General features: G+C 41.8%; 1 protein-coding gene across 2 annotated transcripts in view; it reads left to right on the forward strand.

Annotated features, from left to right (window-relative positions):
• lmx1bb (LIM homeobox transcription factor 1, beta b) overlaps positions 1–177 on the forward strand; it is a 44,199-nt gene extending 44,022 nt beyond the window's left edge. For both annotated transcript variants that reach the window (XM_071535332.1, XM_071535333.1), the window contains exon 8: positions 20–177. In XM_071535332.1, the coding sequence (XP_071391433.1) occupies positions 20–177 (158 nt within the window). The remainder of the gene's footprint in view (positions 1–19) is intronic.
• Positions 178–22,260: the final 22,083 nt, after the last annotated feature.

The raw sequence follows: 22,260 nt of genomic DNA on the forward strand, positions 1-22,260 counted from the left end.
CCAAATCCTCTCTCCACAGGTAATGATTCTGTATTCCATGACATAGACAGTGACACATCTTTAACCAGCCTCAGTGACTGCTTCATGGCGTCGTCAGAAGTCAACTCCATGCAAGCCCGCGTGGGAAACCCCATCGACCGGCTCTACTCCATGCAGAACTCTTATTTCGCATCATGAAAGAGTGACAGCATCAGCACGGAATAAACTGCCCATCTCAACTTAATGCCGGATGGCCAGGAGTTTCTACACTAATATGGACATGACAGAAGAAACGACTTCTTGCAGTAGCTCCTGGTTATGTGCGGAAGCTTACTCAAAGATAGTAAAACCACTGTTGTAGAACAGTGAAGATTCTTGGGGAAAAGACTTAAATATTGTTAGAGATTATTTGGTAGCATTGCTTATCTGTCACAGGAGATATTACTCCTTTCTTTGTTCACTTAAAGAAAACGAGTAGATATTGAAGCCACTGATTACACAGTCTCAAACCAAATAACACAGTGAGTTTATACAGTGCATGATCAATTGTAAACTAAAACTTTTGTAAGCCCCTGGTTAAGATGTGGTGTTTGGACTGTTTCTTCTTTACACTACATGGATTTCCATGTTCAGCGTTAGCATTTTGATCACTTTCAATAGGTTTAGATATTGTGTTAATAGTAAATAGGTGCAGCATGTCTGCAAGAGTGACTGTAAATTTGTGTATGTATGAGAGTTTGTGTGTGAGAAAGAATTGTTTAGAGAAAAAAGTGGAGAATTTGGTGGACAAGTAGGATCAGTGAAGTGTAAATACTTTCCCCAGGCAAATTGGATGTGCATGTTAAAAATGGAAAACATTCTATTTATTTAACTATAACAGGCTCTTGAAGGTACATATTAAAACTGAAAAGCTTTATTTAAAAAGGAGAACATTTTTTTTGTCGAGCAATTAGTGAGTACATGAGTATCACGACTCATCTGTATGCCTTTTTAATATGAAGATTAACCCTTTTGTTTTTTCAGCCAAGCTGTAAATGAGCGATGTGCTATTTATTTCGTACAGACCAGAAACCTTTCATTGTCATTGTCATATGTGCATTCTCAACATGTTAAAGTTGCTAAATGACCAAAGTTGACTGGTTTGATGAATAAACAATGTCTTTCTCCTGATAACATTCAATAAATGCCATTCAGTGATCATTCACGTCAACATTTCAAATCTCATGAGAAGTTCCTGATATCACCTGCGACAGTGAAGGACAAGCATTTGTATATGCAAGTATTCTCAACTGGTTTTGCATCAGGACTGAAGTTTTGCATTTGCGGCAAAATTGTAGCCATCTACCTTTCAGTCACCTAAGTTGCTCTTTGTCTGCCACTCCATCAGCTGACCTAATAGGCGTCAGACGCTTGTAGCCGTTCCAATGTATGACTTGTTGCTGAAAGAATGAGGCAGTTGTGGCAGAAACAGGCACGTGTAGCGAGGGTGAGGTAGGAGAAAAGTTCAGGTGACATACCAACACAGTTACATGACTTGAGCGCAGGCCCCGCCCCTCACCTCAGGGCTTGTCGGGCGGCCGCTTGGATGTACCATCTGGGTGCTCCTTCATCTCCTTGACAGCTCCTCAATGTGGCCAGGCAAGCTTGTATGTTCCCCCCCCCGCACCCGCATCCCACCCTCCAGCACCTATACCAGCACCCAGCCCAGCATCTCCTTGTGAAGGAGCGCTACCAGAGTTCTCTCTCTTATCAGACTTTACCTGCTGAACATGGTTATGTTCCCTTAACCTCCCACACAAAAACAGGCTATGAAGTTTGTCATGCTGCCAGCAACGACTTACAATCATTTGCTTGTCATGTGACAATAGAGCTAAATGGTAAATTTAAGGATGTTCTGTGATACAATTAGTTTATATTCATGACAGGTTTTTAACAATCTTGACAGCTATTCCTGGGCGGAAAGAGCACATGAAATTGGAAAATTCTGGGAGGGTTGAGAGTTGAACTGCTCCACTGGTGTGGCAGTGTGATATATATCTCTACTATCAAGTCTTGGATCTGACAGCCAGGTGTTGGAAGGAAGATTAGACTGCCATTTATCTTCACTTGTCACGCTGGTAGTATCCTTACCCCTGGCCCTGAAGGAGCGTACAGTGACATCATCTTAGTCTCATACCTTATTGGATGACCTGTTTGCGTATGCTTTACCCCAGCCAATCACGAACCGGTACTTTTGACTTTGCTGTGTTGGTTTCCATTCTTCATTACCAGATGATCTGCATATGCTTTGCTAAATTCTCAGTATGTCTAAGCCAAATTCAAGAGTCTGAACTGTGTGTGTGTGTGTATGTGTGTGTGTGTGTGTGTGTGCTTGCGTGTGTCTATGAATAAGGCTGATGATGACAGTGAGCAGGTTCAGGTGATGGGTCTAGTGTGTGTGGATTACAGCGTGAAAGACTCAGTAAACAGACGTGACAATGACTTCCATTTACAGTAAACATGGATGGAAGCTGCCATGCACACGCTGTGTTTGCACTGGATAGATAGTACGATTGGTTAGAACCTCTCCCTCCTCAGGTCAGGCCAGGTGAGCCAACAGAGAGGTGTTCAGGTGTAGAGGAAGACAGAGAGACCTGCCACTAGTGTAGTGAGAATGTGACAATTCAGAAAACCCTTATAAAACCCAACCATAAATTCTCCCGCATGGTAGTTTTGTTAAAGACATCTCTGTTCGAAACTATACACTGTTCCAATTGTTAGCGCAATACGGGTCTGCTATCATTATTGATATCATCAACAACGACCAAGGGTCTAGTTTCACAAGTCAGACCGTATCTAATTTTGTCCAAACTGTCCAACATTTACCTTTCTCCACCCAGGCTCTTGCACTGCATTAACGGGGGTAGGCAGGGTATAAAAATACAATTTGCCCAGAATGGTCTTTATCGACCATTTGCACCTCTACACTCCCAAGTCCTCGTGTCCTTCCTGTGTTTTTTTTCTTGCTTCCCGTCCCCACTTTCTCCAGCTGAAGTCTCCAGTGTGCCAAACAGTAGAGGCAACGAGTGAATGTGGCCTATGTCACTGCTTGTTCGCTGGCACTGGGACTTGAATCGGCCAAAGAAGACTCTCAGAGGCCGAGGTACTGTGGCCTGGATATGAAAACAGTTCTGCTGAAACCCGAGCTGGAGACACGCACACACACACAAACTCAAGGAACGTTAAGAGTTGGCCTTCAGTAAACTGTTCACACATTTTCTCTTCTGCCGTTCTGGCACCACATAGGAAATGAGTCTAGCGACAATATTTTCATTAGATAACCAAAATCCTGAAATTTTCCACCTAAGACACAATTGGAGGTTTGTGATTCATTTTCTCTCTTAACTATTTGCTTCACGCTCTGACCCATGAAAAGACGTGTGCAGCTCTATTTGTTATTCAGAAGAGTCCATTCCGCACCATTAGAGGTATTTAAAGACAGAATCTCACCAAGAGCACAGCATGGCCAAAGACAGTGGCTCAATAATAAGCAGTAAGGCTTATGTGAGAGTGTGACACTTTCAAACCACACAAATGCATTCATTGTGACATGGCTATTGTTTTATATTTACTGTACTTTTAATTGGTACGCCACTGACAGCTTTTAATGCGCATTCTCAACTGTCATTTCTCAACATTACATTTGCAACAGACCGATGTCACTTTTATTTTTTTGGACAAACCAAGCCCAATTAATTATAGCATGGGCCAGGCCAATGGCAGTCAGGCATTTGTGGGTTCAATACAGTCTAGATCTCTTCTCATGATTTCACAGAGTTCACAAGAGTTCACAGCTAGTCCAAGTGGGAGCAGGGGGAGCTTTTGGGTGTTTTTGTTGGGCATTTTCCATGGCGTGTGGTTAATTGTTAGGGGAGACTTTTAACCAGTGTCTGACACATATTCTTTGAGCCTTGAGGGCTTGTGCGTAATCAGATGACAGACTATGCTGCGGTTTAGACCAGAAAGAGGGGTCACAGCCAGCCATTCAAGCATGTCCTCACAGCGAAGCATTGCTTTACTGTGTCAGTCAGAAACGCACAACACTCCTGCCACTGTATGAGACATTGTTTGCATGCTACAGGTCTAACATAGTAGTAGTAATAGTGGTTTATATTGATCCCGCAGCGGGAAATCTTTTTATTGCTGAAATACCACAAGTGATACAACACAGAACAAAGAACAATCAGGACACTGCTCATAGCGAAGAGTACATTGGTAATATACAGAATCACACAGTAAATAAAAATCAATGCCTACAACACAGGGAAGCCACACTAAAAGGAAGGGTCAGGTATAATCCACTGATTTCATTCCGATACCTCATTTGTCTAGGAAGAAACGACCATTTGAACCTCTCTGCAGACATGTAAACCTATTGCTGCAACTCCTTTTTTTCACCTCCTGCCTCTGCTCCTCTGCTGAGAAAGAGCTGGTGCGGGATTCACCTCTCAGTGCCCAGGGGTGTAGATATAGCCCTGGATAGGGTTCAGTAATCCCCAGCGCTATTGGAGCCCATCTGTTTTGGTTTTCATTTTTCTGCATTATTAGTGCTTATTGGTACATGGTCTAGGAATGTAGCCAGGGTGTTTGAAGTGGAGGAGGAAGGTGATGCCAGGGGCATTGGTTGAAGGAATGATGACCTTAAGGTCTAACACAAGCCAGCACTCCTAACCTCCAGGAGTCGATCCCTTGATGTTGGAATCCAAGTCCTGCACACTTTCCTACCTCAGACGCCCTGGACTTTGCAGTTTGCCATTTCGTTTGGCAACTTAGCAATTTTAGATTCATGAGACTTCATGGCATAGAGACAATGCACTATATAACTCTATCCAGATAGTTCTATTCTCTTAATCATCAACAATCTTACATATCTCATTTGTCTCTAATATTTTAAGGGAAATGCTATTGATTTTTTCAGATTTAAACTGTGTGGTAGGACAATTTGATCTGTATTAGTGAACATTGTCTACTGTCTCCCATAGCCACAAACAAAGAGAGGAGTTTGTCCTGCCAACCAATCTGCGATATCATACCGATTTACAGCTCTAAAGAGAATAAAATAAAAAAAAGATGGAAAACATAAAAGTAGCCAGGATGATTTTTGAGGATCAGGATACATTTTCTGGCTCAGAACCGATAGCACTGCAGTAATATTAGACACTATAAGGTTCTCTTGGATATTAAAGTTCAGACAAACATTCTAATTGTCCACAAAGTGAACTTTTATTTTAACTCTTTTATTATCAATGTATCAGCTCCAGGCAATACATTGGTTTAACACTGCAGATTGGAATCATCTTTCTCTGGGTTTTTTTTAGCACTAAGAGAAAGTCGTTCATGCGCAGAAATCTGACTGGTTGTCTTAGATCACAAGAATATAATATATAAATGCATGAATTAAGTGGCATTCTCCTTTAATAAGGGTTTAGTGACAACACAGAGTAAAGATGTCACATTTGCTTTGCATAAACAGTAAATACACTGATTGATACTTAATATTGATAGGTTTTCTGGACGATGAAATGCAAAGTTAACTGATACCTGTGTGTGTTCATCATCATTCCTTGACTTAAGTTACCTTTTGGCAAATATAGTTGACACCAGTATTGACAAAGTAAACTTCTGACAAAGGAGTGTTCATCAGTGTGCTGTACGGATGTGCGTTTGTCAAAATGGAGTGGAGAATTAAATCTGTCACTGAGGTAGATAAAGTCAGCAATCATATTAACCACAAGGGTTGGAAGGGAGTGCGCGTGCAGTTCAGGTTACTCAGGCAATTTAAAAATCCTGTCAATAAAGATCCCTTTTTATGTGCGTTACTCCTCTTCCCAAAACATGTTTGCATATAAAAGAGTAACTTTATCAGTTTAATTTGAAAGCTTGTTAAAGTTTGAATACTGTCTCTCAGCACACAGTAATTCTTTTTCTCCTGTCTGGGTGAAACTGAAGAGGAGAGGAGACAGCCTCCTCTGGCTCGCACAGGAACTTTGGGTAGAGTTGCTGTTCGCAGCAGGTCCTCCAAACATTACCTCTGGACGGGGGATGTGGTGCGGGACAAGGTGAGCCCTCAGCTGTATATTTAAGCTGTGGATGTTTCGACAGAACTCACCTGTGAGGCTGATAAATCACAGGCAGTGTACGCTCAGGGCCGACCGCGGACAGTAAATCTGAAAGTCAACAGCCAATAAGGGCTAAACCAAACTGTTGGGAGTTCTGTTTTTGGCACACTTCCTGTCATGTACTCCCTATTTATTATATACCCTTAATAACTCCAATGAGAGGCCTTTTGCTCGGCTTCCTGGAGACCATCACCAACCTGTAAGACATACATTTGCTCTGAAAATAAAGCTTGACCTTTATGTGGCAAGTCATAAAAGAAGCCTGTTACATTATATGCCCTTTGTTTGTTTATATAACTTAGATCCAATTTGAAGTAATTCCCAAGGATCTTTATAAAACTGTAAATCAGTGGCTGGTGAGTGCCACACTGACTATTGATGCTGTGCTTCGAGTGTAACTATTGCACAGAGATCATCTAATGACCACTGGGTCACATTTGACCTCCTGGATGACCTGCTCTAACTTGATAATAAGTATTGTTAGGAGACAGAGGTCGGTGTGGCCGTGCCCTGCTGTGACCTTTTTCAGTGCGGTGAGACCCAGCATCATTATCAGTTCATCATCACAATTATAATCCATAATGTTACATATGAATATCATTTGTCAGTGGTGTCTCTGCGTCCCCTCCCCCTGGAGACAGAGCTCCCCTAATAGAGCTTTGATTTGGAGGGCATTGATTAGCCTCGCTCTCTCCTCCTGCTAACAGCAGACAATCATCCTTTGTGTGCCGGCCGGCCCTTTGCCTGTTTTTGACAGTTTTATTATGAGGACTAAAACAGCCCAAATAAACTGCAGATGAACAGCCTCCTCCGACTAGCTCTTTCAAAAGGTTAGTAAATTTCAGCATATGGATTTCTTGGTGTCTCTCCCAAATGTCATGGTTTAATTATTAACTGTGGGGCCATTTTGGCGAGAGATTTGCACTTTTACAATATTGTTGTGCCTGGTGAGGTTAAGTGTTGAAAGTGCAAGGGAGGCCATTGTCCTTCCTCTGTGTGTAATGAAGATGGATTTAGAGATGAAGTGTTGGGTGTAATAAAGACAGGATGACCTTTAAGGCCTTGCCGCTAAGACTAGGGAAACACTTTGATTTGTCTAAAGAACAGACAAATAATCTACTTCAAGAAATTTAAAAAGGATGCAAGGCTTGAGTTTTTTTGCTATAGTCTATTGAATGTTTTTTGACTCAACTGCATGAAGTTACAGCAATAGAAGTTTGGTCTATATTCCTGTGCTATGGTGTTATCATTGTAACTGTTCAGTGAGAGTCATTGTTTTTCCTGTTCAATAGACCCCATCAGGATCTATGGGCTCTAACTCAAGATTATAACCAATCACAAACAGCAGAGGTCGTGACCTCCCAGAGTGGCCCTTATGAGTAGATATTGATTACACTACAGTCAGTCAGCTAAGTGGAGCCACCAGAGCTGAACACAGCCATGTACTGTCGTGGTTTTTTTGAGGAGAGCAATATCTGGCCTATAATCCCAGCTCCAACCCTGCCCCCCCCGCCCCAGCCTGCGCATATCAGCGTGTGTGAGTCTGCAGCGGGCTTATGTTTCTCAGAACTCAAAGCCTTCGTAGCGGTGCGTCCGAGAAGGCTCCCGAAACTCAAAGTCCTTCCCGCCGCAGGCTTCTCCGGGGCACCGACTTGGCCGACTCCCAAGATGGTATGGCAGCGCATGAGTTCACATAGGTCCTCTCCCCCGCCTTCATATATGTCATCAGACTCGCCGTGCCCTCCTGACTGAAAGCTCTCTGTTGACTTCCTCTGCTGACAAGGGAGGCCCGACCCGCTCCATGGCGTTGAGCGCTAACCACTGAGCAGGGCCTTGAAACAGAATAAGCAAAACTCTGTTATGAAATACTTTACGTTGCCAAATTTCATGTTATATACTGTAGCGTTCTGTATAAAGTAGGCTCTTTTTGAGAGCCGGTGGTGATGTTTGACACTCATTCATACACTACAGAGATCCGCTGTATGATATAATGAGTTTGTTTTTAAAATTATTGTTTTGAGTGCTGAGGATTACTACATTCACCCAGCATACAAGATGATGAAAAAGGTGATGAAGAAGGATTTTGAGCGGCACAGCAGTGGTGTCAATCCATAGATTGACAGAATGGCCTGATTTTCTTCTTCAGGTGTCTCGGAGCAGGAGGCTCCGGAGCAGGCAGCAAGCCCTGACAGAGAGCTGCCATTGCACACAGCAGAAACCTACCCACAAACCTTGCCTGTGGCTGGCCCTTTGAAGGTACATGTCATTTCTTGTCAACTTGCCTTGGGAACATTGGATTCCATCCTCTTTGTCCTAAGTTTGTGTTCAAACTGTGTGGGATGATGCAAAAGATAAACCACTTCAATGTCATGTGTGAGAGTACAAAGTCATTAATCCTCTCAGTCAATATTAACCATCTCCAAAAATGTCTGTGGCCGGCTTGCTCAGATACTGGTTTGACTTCTTTAGGTCTGACAGGTTCAGAGTGACACAATGCAACGTGTTTACTATTTACTGGGGAAAATACAGAGTGAAATATGAAATATAGAAATCACAGAGAGGAACTTAATTTACCCTTACCTTGGTCTTAGTTTGCAGAATAGCATGGTATCCTTCTACATTCCCATTTATAGTCTGCTGAGTGTCTGAGCAAATGGAAAGACACCGGGGCTGATGGGCAACATGGCATATTTGTGTCAGCCAGGCAATTGGAGTGGAACAACATTAATAGACCATGCGGGTTGTAATACAATTAAAACGTAAATATGCAAAGTACACGAGGGTGCCGCTGCTGTGCGGTATCAACAGAGACAGGTGCCAGCCATCTTTAGTGTTCCTGACAAAGATCCCCCCCCAGTAAATGATATCACAGTGATCAAACTGGATTAATAAGTGATAGCTGGGAGCTTGAGTTTCAGCACAACTTCAGCCTAAAACAATCTAAAACTGTAAATGATCTCAGCAGGACGAGCCCGGGTCTAAAACAATAAACTAATATGAGGCGGACATGTAGAAACAACTCGCCTTACTGGGGCAATAAGAACCCAGTAGGCTGCCGGTGCTGAACAATGCCGTAATGAGTGCAGAGTTCCTATTTTCTATACTGGCTGGCAAAAGAGGAGAAATATACTCACCATATCTTCCTTCCCACACTTCTTCCCAGCCAAATTACTTAATGATTATTTTCTGTTCCCTGTAACAATTCTTTGATTTGAAAGGAGTGTTGTTTAAAACCTTCTGCATGTCTGAACAGGACACTTTATTTGCTCCAAGGCAACGGCAATACAAAGCATGTTCTAGATAGTGGAAGCTGACACAGTCCTGTCTGGCGAACTGATCCTGGCCTACTGACATGTTCTGTCTTCTTGCAAGGGATTTATTGTCTCTTTCATCAGTTTCAATCTTGCGGTCTTTGTTCAATTGGTTGATTGAGCCGACGGTTCCAGTTGCCACCTAGCAATTTCCATAGACGTACACAAATTGTCAGTCAAGTGATTGTTCAATAATATAGCCTTTACAGCCTTTGCCCAAGGACCTGTAGCCCATTACAAGGCCATTACCAGTGAAATCCTTGTCTGGACAAGTGGAGGGAAACTAATGTGTTGGTGTGACGAAAGATTCTCAGTGTGAGGGTTGCAGCAAGAGGCAAACAGGAGGAGCAGGATCAATGGCAAATTAAGCGAGTAGCTGTGTGTGTAGTGAGTGTGTTGCTACAGTATACGGTTCTCATCATTAAAAAAAAAAATCATTAAAAAATAGAAAGTTGTTGGTGGGAGTGAACACATCCCATATTAATGCCTTGGAAATACTCCAGTGGCTCCGTCAAATTATGTAGACAGCTATATTTGTTCACTTTTGTTGCAAAAGTCCAAAACTACAAGAACATCTACAATGCTTATAAATATCTCATGGCTCATAGATTCATTTCCCATCCTTTAGGTTTTGAATTTATTTGAGATTTGAGATTTACACAGTACCTTATAACGATACAGTGAGAAACACTCAGGCCATGTGATGACAGCTGCTGACAGCTGATGTTAACAGTGGCATTATGAATTAGATTGTTGTGATTGTTTTGAAATCTTTAAAATGATTGAATGTTTAAAATGACAACAAAGCTTGAGGTTGATTCAAACAACTATACAGAAAATTAAAGTGTAATTCTACCAGTATAGGATTTGACAAATTGGGTAAACTTGGTTTTAATCAACATATTGCCTTAATATAGCCAGTTTTTCATCATAAAAATGAGACGTCTAGACAATTTCATTGCTGCCACTGTTTCTGACAAGCTTAATTCTAGACTTCCACATCTGTCTTTATTTTCCTATGGGTTTTAACTGTCTATCACAATGTGGTTTCCAAAATTTGCTGGGTGTTTCTCAAAGTACCCACACAAATCTTTCCAACTCCAATAATAAATTTACCATCATATTTTCTCCATGGTTAACCTTTATTCATTCCTTAAGATATTTTTTCAGTAAATAGCCAAATACATAAATGCGTATCAATTCCTTTTGTGCTTTGTTTTTGTATTAAACCATAAAATACACTCACAAGCAAGCTGTGGTGAACTTCAAATCAATATTGAAGACAAAATCTGACCTAAAACTGCATAACTTTAAAGCTTTAACATGGCCTTTAACTTCCACGACCCTCAAAGTAAATAAAAATGAGCAGTATAGCCTAAAAATTTCTATAGGCTAGACTGACCATGACATTAAACTATATTAGTCTGCACTCCTCTGCGGAGTGGAGCAACATTTTGGTTGGGAGGGGGGAGGAATCTTGTGTCTTGGATTAATTAAGCTGAGGAACTCCCAGTTTGGGGAGCTTAGCATTGTGCAGGGTGATGTTTTCTTCTGAGTCTTTTCCACAGGGATAGGTTTGCACTCATCTTTGATAGTTAACCCCATGTGACCCTTCCCTAGAGCCAGTCCCACTCCCACCTCACAGCTCCTGCTTCTCATTAGAGCCTGTCCACTCGTCTGACTGGGTCTAAGTAGACCGCCACCCAGGCCACTGGCACACTGTTCATACCAAAAAAATAGCCTAACATATCCCTCTAAAAAGTAGTTCACTTTCACTATTCTGCTTTGTGTGTGTGTGTGTGTGTGTGTGTGTGTGTGTGTGTGTGTGTGTGTGTGTGTGTGTGTGTGTGTGTGTGTGTCTTTGTATCTGTGTATCTCTGCGTGTTTGTATGCAAGTATATCAGTGATTTAGACATCATTGATTAATTCACATTAGGAAAAAAAAATCATTGCTAGCTCTATTTACAGTCAAATCAATGTGCATATTTTGCATATTTCACTGAAATTACCATTCCACCAATTAAACAATTTACTTTGGCATGTGCTAGTGTTAGTGTGCCAAGTAAACATTTCATTGCTTTTCACTGTGAATTACATTAACGACCTTCACATATAAATATCCATTTATCATTCAGTAGATGACAGACTTGACTGCTTTGGTTACGAATTTCTTCACTGGTATAGTGTTAATAAAATATTGAGTGTTATGAAAACATTAAATGAAATAGCATGCACAGACACACACACACACACACACAAACATACATTGCCTTTATACAGTAGCATGCACACTATAATAATATATATATATACGTATATATATAATAATATAAAATTGTAATAAAATGTTGTTGTTGTTTTTTTTCAAATTAAATCAAAGCACAATATATACTAAAAAAACATACAAATAACTGAATGTTAATTGTCATTCATCTATGACAAATGTCCACAATTAGTTGGCTGAGCTGTGTGAGATAAGCTGTTTTGATGAACATTTTTTGTAGCAAAGGTGACAGGGTTGAAATTGCAGCTGAGTCATTACCCTGTATCATTGCTATCTCGGTGTATGATGAGACGTGAATTTGTCTGACCTCCCCGGGGCAGCACAAAGGGCTGAATTCAAAGCAGGGCACCCAGGGGCCAGGCTGGCGGCGGGCCCAGCTGAGGAGCACCAGCCAGCCACCACCTGCATACTGCTGCTGCTGGCCCGGTCTCCCTGGATCTGCCCCCCACCCAGCCCCCACCTACCCCCACCCTACCCCCCACCCACTGACATGCCTCATCTGCATCCCAGTCATATCCTACTCCCACTCCTAATATCTGCCCAGTCCATCTCATCTGTCCATCATGCGGCCCGAGTTGTGCGTGACGACGGCAACACTGTGGCCTCAGCTGTGAACGCTCCTTTCATTCTGTCACTGTGCTGTTGCCTAGCTGCTTTTCAGACGCAGCAGTGACAGCGGCGGGTGCAAGCTTTTCTCTTCCCACTCCTGCTGTCTCACTGTGTGATTTTGAGATTATGATTTGCTGTTATTTTAGTTTCATATGTCAAAGTTTAATGTCGCCAAGCTGGAGATTAGGATGGAATATCAGTAGCTGATATTGCCATTTTTTTGTTTACGTTTTGACAACATATTACTGTTGCTGTTTGTGGACAGAAAATCTAATCTTCAACACCTTCACCCCGTTTTCTTTTCCCTGGTCCAAAGTCAAAGAGTAGAAATGTCAAAGTACACACATCTTAGCACTGCTCCAAAACATCATCTTTTTTGTCGTGTTTATCAAAATAGCAATTATCATTTTACAGCTGAACGTAAACGTGACATCATGTGACATATATGTGTAATCAATGTGGTTCATTTAATCAGTACTTTCAAAAATATACATTGTCTAGCCATAACATTTTTCTTCACAAACAAAAGGTACTGTATGAAGAAAAATAAGCAATTGCAACTTCTATTTCACCGAAGTTGTTTTAGTCCAATGATGACTGCTATCTTATGACAAGGGCAACTTTGACACTTATTTCAGCTGTTGAATTAATATAAATGTTTGCAAAATGTCCAGGGCCCAGACTCTGAGTTATTGATAAGGGTTTGATTATTTGCCTTTTGCCTTTCATATGGTGAACCCACACAGAGCTGAAGTGTTTCTCTTCTAGCTCAACAGTAGCAAATGTGTTTCTCTCCCAGTTCAATACTGCCCCCTAGAAAACAGTTAGTGAACTGCAGTCACAGAAATTGGTAAGTGAATGGATCAGGGTGTAAAAAGATGGCAGCCCCCTGGATTGATGTCATTTAGTGCCATCTGATCCTACACAGGTTCTGAACTGGCAAGAGCAACGATAACATTTGGACACTTAAACATTTGGACATTTATGGGACACATAATGATGTCAAGCCAGAAGACTGGCAACTTTATGCACATAGTCCATTGGAGGCAGACTTTGTAGTTAATTAAACTACAAATTAAATGGCTTGTAAAGCCAGACGAAATAATAATATACTCATAATTATTCATCATAAGGATTATAGTTAATAACCATGGGGATAATTACATTATGGTTAGCATACTTGCCAAACAACAAAAGCTCTCCTTATCCAATCCTTGTTTATCTGCTAGAGTCAACCATAGTTTAAATTTTCACCTTTATTATAGTCACTGTTTACAATTCATTTCCCGTCAAACCCAAATGTCAAAACCCAAATGACCTTTGCCCCTGAACAAAAACAATATCACAACATTGAGCTGGGAAGACAACGGGGCCAGACAGGGAACACTGGGATGCCAGTCCCAGACAATAAGAGAGTGAAAACGGAGGACGGAAGAAATTCTCCTCCCAGCTGTAGACCTTGTCGGATCCCTATCCCGAATTCCTGAGCTGTCTGGAGGAGCCCTCGGGGCTGGCAGAATGGCAGGGTGCGTTGTGGGAGTCTGTCCTGTTTCTGTAAGCCCAGGCGGGGGGTTCGGGGGAGCTTTCTGGGGATCGTTTGATAACACTGCATTGCTGACCCCCTCACGCTCCCACTGTCTCTGCCACAGCGTCTGACTCACACGGAGGCATCGGCAACCCCTAGGCCTGTCTCTGAGATTCATGCCAGTGCTAATTCATGAGCGTGTTGTGGATGACAGCGTTTGACACTGTGCATCAGCTTCCGAGGTGGACTAATGGGAGAGTTCATGGCAGGTTAAAGGGTTAGTGTGCTTTACTGCGGCGCTAAACTTGATCATCAAAGTAATTTTGAGAGGGGAGGGACCAAAAACATACGGATGCCTGGGGCAAGACGTGGCACAGAAGAATGGCACGCTGTACTCTGTGTGTGTGTGTGTTTGTGGTTTGGTGTATGTGTGGGTGTGTGCACGCATTTAGTCAGAACACAAGCAACACCCAAACACCAGTCAAATATTTCAGACATTAACCCTGATGCTGCTGATGCCATATATGTAATGCAATGACTTGTCCAGGTGCAAAACTGATTGACTTAGGACTAGTTAACAAACAAACTAGTTAACAAACTTTGAATAACTAGTTAAGTAGCTATTCAAAGTAACTAGAATAGCTATTCAAAGTCCAAACAACATAAAAATACACAATTATAATGCATTTGGCTTCAGAATAATATATGTCTCTGTTGAGTTACTAAATGAAATGGAGCAGAATTTAAAGCACTGAGCGGTCACAGATGTGTGGGGTTTTTTTTGCAAGTGAAAGAAATAGTTCTGATGGAAACCAAATCCTGTGCATTGCTGCTTCAGCAGAAATATCAAACAACTGGAGAGAACTATTTCAGTTGCGGAACTCACCAAAACTTGGCAATTGTTCTTTTTCTTTGAAGTTCCACACACACACTTACAATAAATAAACAGCTGAGGCAAGAAAGCGATTACAAACTGCAATGGGCGGTGAAGGTATAATACATGGTACTAGTCCCATTCACCAACATGGAGGTCTAACGGGCGCATTCTTGGAGGCAGACACTGATATGAGAGAAAAGCTGCACATTGCTCATAATCTGTTTCAGGCTGTCATACTCCATGAAAGTTGACATGTCATATCATGTATGTTCATCAGCATGCTGTAGCTCTCCGGCTGGAGCTCTGACTGCAGCTCTGTGTCGGACCAGTTCTGCCTCTGAGGGGGCGGTTCTGGAGGCGATCCATTATCAGTAACGGGTCAGGGTCACACAATGGGGGCACTTTGTCAGATCTGTTGGGGATGCACTGCGGTAGGCAAGGGCCTCGCTTTGATCTCCGTGCGTATGTTCACCGGAGTGTGCCATGTCTGAAAGCTGATCCACTCTCTGACATTTCCCTCTCAAAACCGTCTCAGGATCTATATCTGTCCTTTGAAAAAAAATCAAAAAGAAAAAAAAAAGAATATTGCCCAGAATTGACTATGTCTTTGAGAAGCGAAATTACAGACTCGTGCTACTAACAACCGCTGCAGATAACATCTTTTTCTTTGGTGGTGTCTCTTAATTATATCAAAGTTAAATGGATGAGTTAAAAGTTGTGTGTGTGTGTGTGTGTGTGTGCATGCGTGCGTGCAAGTGTGCATCTGTGTGTCTTAGATAGGAGCCTGGACAGCCCAGTGTTTGTAGTTTTTGTAGTCCTGAGGGCCCCTGGTGGGTGTGCTCACTTTAAAGGGCCCAGTGAACTGTGAGGACTTGAGACATGAGACTGTGCCGCCCAACTGGCCCCAGGACACGGGTTCACCCAGAGAATGTGAGCTGTGCAGGGGAACTGGGCCGAGACGGGCTCCCACAAACCTTCACTCCATTCCACAACACAGCAGTCCCATTTGAATTACTCTGTTCTCACTTGTCAGCGGGAAACTCTAGCTTGCCTTGGTAACTTGTTAAGAACTGATTCACATCAGAATCTACCATCTTTGTTACAACTGCAGTGTCATTGCTGCAGATTTCTTGATATTTTATTTCAGTTATCTGCTGAATCAGTTATGACTCAGTAGTTATGTTTCCATCCAACTGTAGGCTAAAGCAAGTTTCATGCAAACTGTTGAAGTAAAATGTGAATTTTGTGTATTTCCATCAGCTGGATTGAATCAAATAAACAAGCTTCCTGAATGGCAAAAAACTCTTTGAGTCTTTCAAAAATGAATTAGTATAAGAAAAGTTCATCATTATTTTTTCAACATTTCTTTATTGCAAAAAAATTCTCCATCAAGTAATATATTTTAATTCCATACATCATGTGAAAAAAAATACTTTGGATGGAAACCCAGCTAATGATCTGTGCTTTATTGATATCAGAATACCGCTTTTGTTTATAATTCCAATAGATCGCTTTTTATTAGTTCTTTAGTAAGAAGCTAGCAAGAGCAGCATACTGTACGTGTGATTTATTTTTAGCTATGGGGATAGCTTGAGGAAGCCCTTATAGATTGTACCCTCCCAAGAGAGAAAAACAGAGACTACAGAAGTAAAGCCTCGCCAACAGCGAACTCCAGCTGAGTTTCGATATCAGGTTATAATGTTTGCTGTTTTAACATGAGCCTCTGTTCTCTTTTCTCCTGTTGTTTCTTCTCCTCTTCAAGGGTTAGACAGGCAGACAGAGCCCGAGGGCTGAATCTCCCCAGCTGGGATCTTAGGTTAAGCTCTTAAGAGAAAATACCAGTGTTGTTGACTTTTTGATGCATTTCCTTCATTGCAAACTCTATTTTACATTATCCATAGGCCAATTCCCATCACATGGCTTTGTTGTTGTAATTTGGGCGATGGTCCCTTTAATTTCACCGATTTTTAAACGTCATTTCCTACTTAGGTCAGGGGTTGTAACAACAGCCGTCCATGCAGGCCTGCTGAGCCGTGCCCATGATACACAGCATGTGTCATTCAAACGTTTACAGCTATCAGTTTGAATCACAAGACACAAACTTCTTCCTGCTTGCATTCCTGTATTCGAAAGCTACTTGTCCAGCAACTCGCTGCAAGCTACTAAGCTTATTGTCTTCAAAGAACAAAGACGTTTCCTCAACGCAGAAAGCAGACACTGATAAATTTATAGTTTTGTGGCTTTACATTGACAAGAATTTGTATCGGCAGGATATTTGATAGAGCTTTAAAGTGAATGGAGCTCTATGGCCAGTAAAACACTAAACTACATAGGACTGGGAGACATTGGTGAAATGATAGAAATAAGTAAAAAAAAATACAACACCAGCGTTTTCTTTTTAAGTTTACAGAGCACCATTCAGGCGGTGCTCTGGGTGAGGTCTGACAGATGTCAATTAAAGGGCTATTTAAATATTTAAGCAACAAAGTTTGCAAGTCGTCCCTTGGGTGCAGTTATGGAGGGGGGGTGAGAGGTGTGTGTGTGAGGGGGGCGGGGGCGGGGGGGGGGGGGTAATGCAGCCTCAGCTCTCCCAGGAGCAGCTGAATGCCAGGCAGGCAGCGTGGATAGTTGGGAGGCATCGCGGCTAGGGTTACAGTGTGAATTAAAGCTGACACTAAGAAGCGCTCCTCACAATGACCTGCAGAAAACAGCAGACAAAAGAGCCTATTTTCAAGCGGGACAAAGGGGAGGTTAGTGGAGATACCTGAGCCCGGCCTGGCCTAGTCAGCGTGTCTGTGGCAGGAGGAATGGCTGGTGCCGCGGGACCACCACCGCCAGACCCAGCGGGAGGAGAAACACACCGAGAGGCACATTCCTACACAGCCATAACACCAGGACACACATATGACGCAGGCACACACACACACACACACACACACACACACCCTCACAGACGCATGCAGGCACACACAGAAATATATTGAGCGAAAAGAAGGACAATTTGCGAGACATCGTTTTTGGTGGCAATATCAATGCTGTCAGTGGTTTGAGTGGTGGTATACTGGGTCTCTGGTTAGACACACACGCACGCACGCACACACACGCACACACACTATGATTTCACAACAGTTCAAAACACAGAGAGATTGTCAGCGATCTGTTGTGGTCCCCGGAGGCCTTTGTCATCTGTAAAACATTTGTAACTTTTCAGATCTAGTCGGAAATATAATTTTCTCTGCGGTGAAACTGATTCAATCACTGCTATAGATATTTCTGATGAAATTTACATTAACAAAAATACTTTCCAGAACAGCCTAGCGCTCTAGTAGCACCCCCCCCCCCCCCCCCCCCCCCACCCCCATTCTGCCTATGAATGCTTCTGAATTCCAGAAGAGTTTCTGCTATCTCCCTTCATCTGCTGTCACCATGGTCCTCAGCATGCTTTCACCTCCATCCTAATCCCCCACTTCATCTGAAAGTCAGGATGACAGCTCTGGCTCTTCTCCTCTCCCTCTGCTTGTGCCCAGTCTTTCTATTTCAGTAACATCCACCTGTTCTTGGAGTGGGGGAAATTACAGGTAGGCCTTAATTGAAGTAACCAGGATCTCCATGCAGAGGATTACAAATGGATATGGCGTGGAGTTTTGTGGTTGGAAGTTATCACCACTCTAAATTATCTTGTAAATATACATCAACCCCATCAAATTGGGACCATCAATATTTCCCCTAGTCACACGTTGTCTTAATAATTGATATGCTAGTTCAATCGGCATGCTCCGGCTCTGGATGATGCACAGTGCATACTTCATATCTTCCAAATTGAGTTTTTTTGCAGATAATAGGCCTACACCATTTGCTTCTAGCCAAGCTGACGGCTTCCTGGTTTGAAGTAATTACTTTTTGCAGACGTGTCCCAGGGTGCAAAGCGTCCAGACAACAGGCATTCCTAAATTGGCCCTCTGAGGGTCACAGCTTACTCTGGTACCAAATTGGGCTCTTCAGACTCCCATTTGAAATCCTGCTTGTATATTCACAGTGTCACCATCTCTTGTAGTGTTCACTCTTAGCACTCTCTTGGACACAGAGGAGGTGCAGCAGACATTACGAAGGTTTGGAATGATTGCTAATTGGTATTAAGCTAACCAGTTAAGCTTGCTAGAAAGTTTGCTTTTACATAGTTGACAGTTGTGGAAATAACCACAAGATCAACAACTTGTGGCACAACGTCTTGTGTCACAATCTTGTGTCACTGTGGCACAATCTTAATTAACACAGTGCAGGGTTAAGTTTTCCATATTACTTTACCTTAACGTCTAACCTATTTGAAAATACCTTATTTTTTACTCTGTGTCGATGGAGCTGGACTGCCCTCCACATTTTAACCTAGCATAAAATTGGATATAAAACAACACCAATACACTTATAACAATATTTAACCAGAAATGCTGCATAGTGAGTGTTGCACTGTGGGATTGGCAGTGTGGACTGAATGATGACATGATTTAGATGAACACGGTCTATTGGCACCACCATCTATCAGAGAAACGTTGAAATTAAATGTTGAGATTGTCAATGTACATGAAGTAAATGAAAAGGGATCTATGGGGAGAAACTGATGTTATGATGTGTTGGTTGTTAGGAAAAATGTCCTTTATCAGGAAGCTAGTAATGAATGATTAATAGTTCTTTATTGATTGTTGTTACATGTATCACTTTAGAAATTAATTTAGGTAAGTATAAAATAAAATAGGTAAGTCTATAAATCACCCAATTATTTGCAAATGTTTTTGAGTGAGTAGTTTCCACCTCAGATTTGTTTTTTTTCATTGATTATTCACAAATATCTACAGTAATAGAAAATTAACGTACAAAGTTAACATTTTTCAATTTAGAAATAACATGGCAATTTTCAATATACCACCTCTTTCATTTGCTTATGCCCATTAAATTATCTTCCATGTCCTCTATATTTTATATATTTTAATATCTGAAATATTAATAGCCAAATAATAAAAGTTGTTAATACACCAAAAATGCTGTTCAAGTAATATTAAGAATTTTCTACAAAGAATCAATGAGTCATTTGCAAATGTTTTACTTCAGTAACTAATGATATGAAAGTTTAAATCCTAAGCCACTCAGTAGTAGTAGTAGATGTTAGGTTAATGGTTTGACTAATAATTTCTAAATGACATGACTGTTTAATGGTGACTTTTTATTGACACAAGTTTTGACATTAAATGCAAAGCATGGTAACGCTGCATAGTCAGACGGACTAGCCCCAGCAGGAAACCAGCAGCTTATATGTCTCCGGTCTCTACTGATTAACATGGATAACTCTGACCCACAGATGGGGTGAGGATTCCTGTCTAATTGAATTACTGTCAGTCTCCTAACTTCCAAATATTGTCTTGAACTTATACCCCTCTGTGTTGCCAGAAACTATTTACATTATATATACTGGAAAGTTGTTGGTTTTTTTTCTTTTCTTAACCACAGTTTTGTCTTGGGCTTTGCAAACGGAATGACGTTGATGGCATTATTTTTTCAACAACTTTATTATTTACAGGGACTGATATGCCAAGCATCTGGTAGTGTCTTTTAGACAATTAGGCAGTGGGTAACGTCTTGCTGCTGTACAACGAACAACCCAGTTATTTAATACAGGTGTCATAAAATAAGTTTTTTTTCACTGGACCGAATGACAGAGCCCTCTTATGGTGCATAAGACAAAAGCACATGCTTCTTTTTGGGAAAGAAAATCAGAGCAGGTTAGCCTGAAGACAGTCAGTTTGGACATGCACAGTAGGCTTTTTCTTGATTATACAGAACAAAACACCTGCTGTGTTTTGGCCCCAAAACATTCAGCTTAAAAGGTCTGATAATATGTATTCAATTAAGCTTAACCCACGAGGGCATACAGTACATCTGTACATTGTAATCTAGAGGTCTGATCTAGGAAAGGGTGGACAGAGGTTGAAGGGAGAAAGCTTGTCTGTGAGTGTTAGTCTCATTCTTAGGTTAAGGCCAAAGTTATGTCACTTATTGCATCGCTCTGGAATGAGGTGCGAAAACATGGCTGCCAACCCTCTTCCCCCTCTGGCCCTTCGAAGCCCAAAGGCAAGACTTATGGGCAGTTTTACGCATGTTACCCATTTTACATCGCAAGACAATGCAGATAGGGATTCCTCAGCAATAAGAATTTCCAATGGATAAACTTTATTCTCACTTGTTAGCATCTAGCAACAGCCCCCTAATATAAAATGCATTCGACTTGGACATTCAAGTCACACCAACATGAACATTCTATTAAATATGCATATCTCAAGTGTCCATGTCGGATTCCAAAGTGGACAGTCTAAGATTTATGGCACCATTGACCCTCATTGCTTTGCTGTTTCCTCAAGAGAACCTGCCACAGGCTGTGTGCCAAATGCTTTAAAATTTAAAGAGGTGATGAAGAAACTATCCAGAGGAGACAAAAACACATCAGTTCTACCACAATAAGACTTTCCTCTTCCTTCCTTCCAGCCTCTCCTTTCCAGTTGATCTGTTTTACCCTGAGCACTCATTGCCAGCCATTTGGACTTGTTCTTATATTAAGACGATTGGCCATTCAACTAACAGTAGTGATTATGTATGTGGAAAGCCTGGGAAGATGTGTAGTAACTCAGACAAACTATCCTGTGTAAAAAAAATCCCTACAGCACCTGCTTATGGGCAGAAATAAAGATTTCATTAAAATACGCTGCATACAGTTTGGAGAAATTGAAGAAATCCTGGGCTTAGCTTCCAACAGATAGTCCTTTGATACGATGAGGTGTGAATGACCAACAAGCTTTACATTGCCAAGACTTGAAACCACAGATATTGGAAACTTCATCATTGTGATTGCCATGTGAACAGCTCTGCTTGTGCCTTCTCCCTGATTGCAGGATGAGGGAGCCTGAGGGATGGCATTGGGAGCCATTTTTTTTCTTCAGGGCTTTTGCTGCAAGCAGAACACCTGCATTCTTCGTAGGCTCTTTGGAGGATTCTGAGTTTGACCTCAGTATGCGAGTAAAAGGGTATCCAGCTTCCTCGAAATGTCAGAATGCCACATAATTCTATTGCTTCTGACATGCTCTCTCCATAGAGGTTAGGAAAAAGAAACACCCTTCTAAAAGCGACGAGATTGACATACCTTTGTAAGAGCGATGGAGGAAACAAGAACTCCCATAGTCTCACAGCAGTTCACTGATTTGTCCACACTTACTGGTAAACTGATGAAGTACTGTGACAATACCTCAGGAGTGCCTCATAAATGCTTTGTATTGACCTTAAAGCATTTGCTGACCACAAATAGTACCATGAACAGGAGGGCATTTCTCCTGTGGGTAGGGGATGATTTTCTCTGGCAGGCACACAGGATCACTGTCTCGTACTCCCTGTGCTGACCTTCCACTTCAGCAGCACTGCTCCAGGCCTCCAGCCTGCAAATCTCTCCTCTGCAGGATGGATTGGGTTCCAGGACCCTC

Source organism: Centroberyx affinis, unplaced genomic scaffold (assembly GCF_046629955.1).
Source record: "Centroberyx affinis isolate AG114_WGS23_722 - 3 ecotype Tasmania unplaced genomic scaffold, CSIRO-AGI_Caff_v1 ptg002689l_1, whole genome shotgun sequence".
NCBI classification, from domain to species: domain Eukaryota; kingdom Metazoa; phylum Chordata; class Actinopteri; order Beryciformes; family Berycidae; genus Centroberyx; species Centroberyx affinis.